Source organism: Mercurialis annua, linkage group LG1-X (assembly GCF_937616625.2).
Source record: "Mercurialis annua linkage group LG1-X, ddMerAnnu1.2, whole genome shotgun sequence".
In the NCBI taxonomy this organism is placed as follows: Eukaryota; Viridiplantae; Streptophyta; class Magnoliopsida; order Malpighiales; family Euphorbiaceae; genus Mercurialis; species Mercurialis annua.
In genome coordinates, this window is record NC_065570.1 from 52033489 (window position 1) to 52039873 (window position 6385).

Below are 6385 nucleotides of genomic sequence, written 5' to 3' on the forward strand. Positions count from 1 at the left end.
TATGTATTACTATTCATTGAAAATTATATTGGTCGACTTTTGTTTTGCGTGTGATACACATAATTGATTTATGATTAGTTATGTTATCCGTTATTATATAGTCCCTCCATCCACAAAAATTACGCTTGTTTCATTTACACATATTTAAAAAATTTAGTTTATCTAATTAGAATAATACTAACTCCCTATAACAGTTTTATTAAATAATCAATGCATTTTTCTTTTTAATGTATTTTTATTAATTAATGATTCAAAATCACTCATAAAATATATTATGTACAAAATAATTTTTAATATTATAACTATCAAAAAGCAATAATTATTGTTGTTATCTCAGCCATTATCAATTTAATTTAATTAATTAAAGCTAATTCAATTAAGGATATGTTAGATATTTATAGAGTTAACTACTTTCAGAATCTACAGTCATGAATAATACAAACTCACATGGGACAGATAGGAGCAGACATGATTGGAAACCATACTAGAAAAAAATAATGTAATGAAGAATGACGAGTCATTAAAAATAGTAATACCTACTACCAAAATAAAAACAATAAATGAACCACAAATCCGGTTTTTCTGTCCATTTCTAAGATCACAAAGAGATGAGAAGCAATGAAATTATGCTGCCAATATACATGTGCTCCCCCCCCCAAAAAAAAAAATGGCTACGATTCTTCAATCAGAACATGCTAACATCAATTAGAGTTGAACTGGCACCATGGAGAGAGAGAGAGACGAGAAAATTGAGTTCACTAACCACTAATTACACAAAGCTTACAACTTTCCATGAATGAGAAAAAAATTAATAAATAAAATATATATATGAAAAAGAAATATATATAAAAACTCCCGAGAACTGAACAAAAGGAGGATTCTACACAGGCGGTTGTGAGCTGTAACATTTCGACACTAATGCCATCCCAGTCGAGAAAGAGCGGGAACTCTTTAAGCACTTCCGGCTGGAATCTGACCGGGAATGCCGAAATTGTTGGCGTATTTTGGCCTCCACTTAGTCCTTCCCCTCACTATCTCGGCCCCTTCCTCGAGTCGAAGCAAGTGCTGGCATTCAACATTGCCAGCATTTGCTAAATTTCCGATACCGTTGCCGGATACAGCAGTCAGAGACTGCAGCACGCTGTCTCTTCCACATTCCCGCCTATATTCCAGAGTAATGGAAGACAGTTCATGACTCTCCAGGATTGGCAAAGGAGCACTCTGCAAAAACATGCGGCGGAGGATGAAATATTCATTCTAACCAAGGGCGAGTTCGGAAAAGCAAATGAAATATCAGGTAAAAGATGCAAGGGAACTTGTCCAAGTCCTAGTTTCGCCGGTTAGTTTCCATTTTCGAAAACGCTTCTAAAACTTTAAAACTCTATATAAATAGCAAATTCCTATATAATTAAAAATACACTATTTGCCGTTCCATGTTTCGGCAATTTCATTTCCCAGGTACATAGATGCTTATTTTAGTGTGTAAACAAAAGTCACAATTAGGTATCAAAAAGATGCAGTAGCTTAAACAATATTGTATAATTTGACCACCAGAACCAAGTCCATAAAGTTGAAATTGGTAAGATTTCTAAAATCTTCATACTAGCAGTATTGTTGCATCAGTCATTTAACATATGAAATGTCCAAATGAAAATCAAACAACGCAACAATTTCAAAAATATGAAATCACTTCAGATAATCGTCGTTTAATGATCTTAAGTTTGAAAATGTAGCAGACCCCTTCTTGACTGGCTATTCTAGTCAGTGCTACTCCAATAAATACAAATCTTTAAAGCAACACAGCCATGTGGATCGACAATATATGTTATCCTTTCCAACAATAAGTCCAGCTAAGTTGTTTAAGAGAACAGGTTAAAAGAACACATTATTGTAAGGCTTGTATCATGTGACAATCATTGTGGAAAAATAAAATAGTCTTCTCCATCTAGCTGTTCATTAGTGATTAAATAATTGAATATTTTAGCAGATCAGAAAATTCAAGGGTAGAAACAAAATTCTAAAGGATAATGATAGCTGAATGCATAATTTCTTAAATAAACAGATTAGCTTAAGGTTCTAGCAGCAATCACCCTCTCCATCCTATTTCCCAATTAAGCATTATCCATCAATTAAATGAAATGAATAATTGTTCTTAGCATATAGGAATCCCTTTTACAAATATAATAAATTATCCTCTCATGAATAATATGATATGGGTGATCTGAGCAGACACTCTACCATCAGAAAAGTGACAAATAAAGCCCTTCATGATTTAATAATAATATCAGTTAACAAAACTTCTATGACTTTTAGAAGAAATAAATATTTTATAACGAGAACAAAAGAATGTTAGCTGGATTGCATCACTCATATGAGCAATCCAGGCAGGACATTCTTGAGGCTGTGCATTCTATGACTTAACAAATACATTGCACGGAAACTTCTTCAGTCTTATGATGACATTTTATTTCCATTTCGGAAAATACTTTTGAAACTCAAAAACTTTATATTTATAACCAATTTTTGTCAAAAATATCATTTTTCTGTTTCCCGTTTCTGTACTTTTTATTTCAGAGTTCTCATTTTAGTGCTACATAAGTTTGACACAGCGTCACGCCTACGGATACTTCACGAAAGCAACTAACAGAAGGGAGGTCAAAAAAATAAAGAATACCTCAAGAATCCAACCAATGTACTTCACATTGTTAACATGCTGATTGATATCTAAATCGCTCCATCTAGGCTGCACATCAGAGAGCAAATATCCCCTTGAGAACTTCATATGAAAATAATTGTAATCAGATTTTCATTAGGCTCACTTACAGCTAACCCTTTGCGAACATAGTCTGCAGTGTTGTCATCAAGCTTTGGCAGTTTTCTGCTATCCTCATCCACAATGGGATCAAAATTTACAAAAAAAGGCTCTATTTCACCTCGAACCTCCTCCGGAATTTTAGATAGCCTCCTTGTCAGTTTATTCATCATCACCCAGACACTGCAAATTCAAACCAAAATTTCCATGTCAACTAATCATCAGTTTTTTTTTAAAAAAAAAAACAATAAAATATACGAAAAATAATATCTACCTGGAAGCTCTCGTTAGAATTTCGCCACTATTACTGTCACGGATACACCAATCTCGCCGCATACCATTCTTTCCTGATTTACTCACCCATGTATCTACTTGAACAACATCACCCCTGTAAAAAGCAAATTAAGCAGATCATACCGGGGTCATCATGTAAAAGAGCTATACACCAAATTAAAAGAACATCAGCATTGCAAAAGCCATGTTTAAAGTTAAGGTGATCAGTAAGCAAAATCTATTTTGCACATTTGAGATACTCTGAGAAATTAACTCAATGCAGATACAACACTCTGGAAGCAACCAAAAGGTTCAGTCCCAAATCCATCATGCGTAACTGCATTGTATAACGAATGCTTGTTCATCTCTGTTTTTAGTGACAATTTCTCGATGCTGTTACCCAGCTCTCAAACATTTTAAACGCACTCTAATCAAGCAGCTATATCCATAATTGACTGTTAGCTGACAAAATTCTAAGAAGCCAACCAATGATTGCACAATGCTATGTGCAACTGCATGAAAATAATAAACAACATAAAGCTACATGAAGTTATACACCAAAGATATAGCATATAGAGTATGGAAAAGACCATGAAACATATTATTTGTAAGATTGCAATACTATCCATTTACAAAAAAAAAATGAACGGTAAAAGTGAAGCATTTGAAAACAGTTGGAAATCATACATCTCGTCTACTGATATATTTGTCAAGAACATGTGCATGCATTGACGTTCCAATCCTCTAATAGAAGCATGACTATTATACAATAATGGTGCTCAAGCCTTTGGGGCTAAACTAAACTATAGTAATTCCAATGAATCACAGGTGGAGCGCACTAATGAGTACAACGTGAGGCCAAGACCAGCCTACTGTAGAACTTCAGGCTACAACTTGTTTGCCTTGGGTTCCAGGATTAGAAAGGAGGGCAAGTAGCAGTTAAATGGAGAATGAGAACAAGGGATTTTATATGAGAGATCAAATTTGAATTTCAAGACAAAACGCAAAAATCAAAGAAGAAAACATAGGGCCACTTTTTTATTGAATAGACTACAACATATCAGGGGCTTACCACGTCGGATAGCGATCCACCAAAACCTGCATCCGTGTAACAACCCATATGAGGTTCCTTTTGCTCATCTCTGGGGTTGAACCAAATCCATCTCCAAGAAGTCCAGCACCTCTTACATGATTGAGGGCTGTTTCCTGCAACCAGAGTGAGGAAAAAGATTGTGAGGAAATAATAAAAAAAATTGCTGAGTCATAATTCATAAATTCCAGCTACATAACATAGAAAACAATGTGACCCCCAAGTACAGGGACACAATTAATGTATCAGCATACTTGTAAATGATTCATCAACGTCTCTATAGATGCCGTACGATCAGCACCAATTTCATACGATCTGATGGAGAAGTTCTGGCGGAACACCATACCGTCCTGAACAATTTTACCTATACCAAAAGGGTCAATAAGCATGTCGGATCTCCTGGGTTTCCATTCAAGCATCATCCACTGCTTTTCAGCTGCCAAAAATATAGTGGTAATAGCAGCAAGAAGCATGCTCCAGTCGGGTAATTGATTAATAAACGTCCTAGGGTGCGGTGAATGTGATGGCATGTCATCATCAGTCTTCACAGTGTCCACAGATGTTTTCAAACTTACAGGGGATCCATTTATCTTAGGAGGAGCTTGCGCATTTGCCTTGACTTTTAAGCCTCCAGAGGAAGAACTAGATTTCGATTTAATTCCTCCAAAGCTTGAAGGTGTCTTGTTGGATTTGGCCTCTGCAGACGAAGAAGGAACAGGAAAGAAAGACGAAGTAGCAGCAGTCGCAACCATTTTTCGAAGAGTCGACAAATCAGAAAGCAGAAGCTTTCCACAGCTATACGATTTGGAAATTGATAAAAACAATAACAAGCCAAGCCAGTTTCAGAATCTTCTGTGTGTCTTACAAATTAAATCCCAGCACAGTTCTGCACAACAGAAACAACATATGTTATAAATAATCAGCAAAATGAAACCTAAACTTCCATCCACTGATTCACACAAATAAAAAAAAACTACGGTTGCTGATTGAATTACAAAATGAAAAGCAAATGATTGAAAAGCTTTATTTAGAGAATGGTTTAACGTATTCCAATTGAAAAAAAAAAATAGAAGTTTATACACATTAGAAACATAAGAGTCGTCACTAAAAAAGCAAATAGACATCAGACTATATATCTAATCTACCTACAGAGTTTAAAAAAACAGAAGCAGAGCAGATCTGATCTGAAATAAGGTCATGATTTTTCATAAAAAGAAAACAGAATTGACACTTTTCTTGTGAAAAGCAAAAGATACGTTTTTTAATTCGATATCGGAAAACCCTAGCATCCTATATTTATGCAAACATGATACAGCATTTTATATTCATGCAGCGTTTCAATTGCGTGACGAACAAAAAAATGAAGAAGTAAGCTCAGATCTCTCGAGTCAAAAACTTCAATGAAATGAGCCAAATTCTAGAAAAAAGTTAAGCACGCTCCCATTTTTACCGTCATAAACTTTCTCAGCATCCAAACAGAAAAAGAAAATCCGAAACAGGATCAATGGAATGAGAAAATGCAAAGAAATAAATAAATATTAAAATTAATCTCCATTGAAGAAGAATAACACCGTACCACCACGTTATCGAAGCCAGCCAGCAGAAAGCGAGAGAGGAAGGACAGAAAGAAACAAGGCAGCTCAACAAACGCGAGAATTTCAGTTTTTTTTTTCTTAGGGAAGAAATTTGAAAAAAGAAGGAAAAGAGGGGCTAATGAGTAATTTTCGACCACTAAAACTCCGTTTTCCGTTTCTAGGGCAACGTAATTGACCTTGACCCCTCTATTTTTTTCCCGTTTCCCTTTTTTTTTATTTATATATTTTTGAAATTGTTTTTTTTATTTGCTTCGGTCTAGACTAGAGAGAAGAATTGGAGAGAGAAATAAGAGAATGAATAAGTGGTGGTAGGGAAATTATGGAGTGGATCGGCTGCTTTTATAGTGTCCACCTGGCCCTCTTCACCACTTCCTCCCGCCTCTTTCTTTTTTTCCTCATTTTCTACCTTTATTTTTCTTTTATTTACAGATTTGCCACTCCAAGTTATTAGTAGTACTATTATCCTATTAATTTGTTTCTTAACTCTTATTTAGTTTTTTTTTTGGTAAAACTCTTATTTAGTTAAACTAACAAATTTTGTTGACACTTCCCTTTTTTCCTTTTCGAATCACTCTAATGCAGCTTCAATTTGACTTTTGACTGGTTTTAAAACAG

At 34.9% G+C, this 6385-nt stretch overlaps 1 protein-coding gene across 2 annotated transcripts; it reads right to left on the minus strand.

Moving 5' to 3' along the window:
- Positions 1 to 517: 517 nt before the first annotated feature.
- LOC126655038 (palmitoyl-acyl carrier protein thioesterase, chloroplastic) lies at positions 518 to 6080 on the minus strand. 2 transcript variants are annotated; one of them, XM_050349041.2, is made up of 7 exons: positions 5752 to 6080; positions 4430 to 5061; positions 4158 to 4291; positions 3087 to 3200; positions 2824 to 2995; positions 2675 to 2743; positions 518 to 1221 (listed from the first exon to the last, which is right to left on the minus strand). In XM_050349041.2, exons 2-7 carry the CDS (start codon positions 4925 to 4927, stop codon positions 952 to 954), a joined length of 1257 nt encoding a protein of 418 aa, XP_050204998.1. In that variant the 5' UTR covers positions 4928 to 5061; positions 5752 to 6080; the 3' UTR covers positions 518 to 951. The 2 variants fall into 2 exon arrangements, with proteins under 2 accessions (XP_050204998.1, XP_050205005.1); XM_050349048.2 differs by lacking the exon at positions 5752 to 6080 and adding an exon at positions 5626 to 5709.
- Positions 6081 to 6385: the final 305 nt, after the last annotated feature.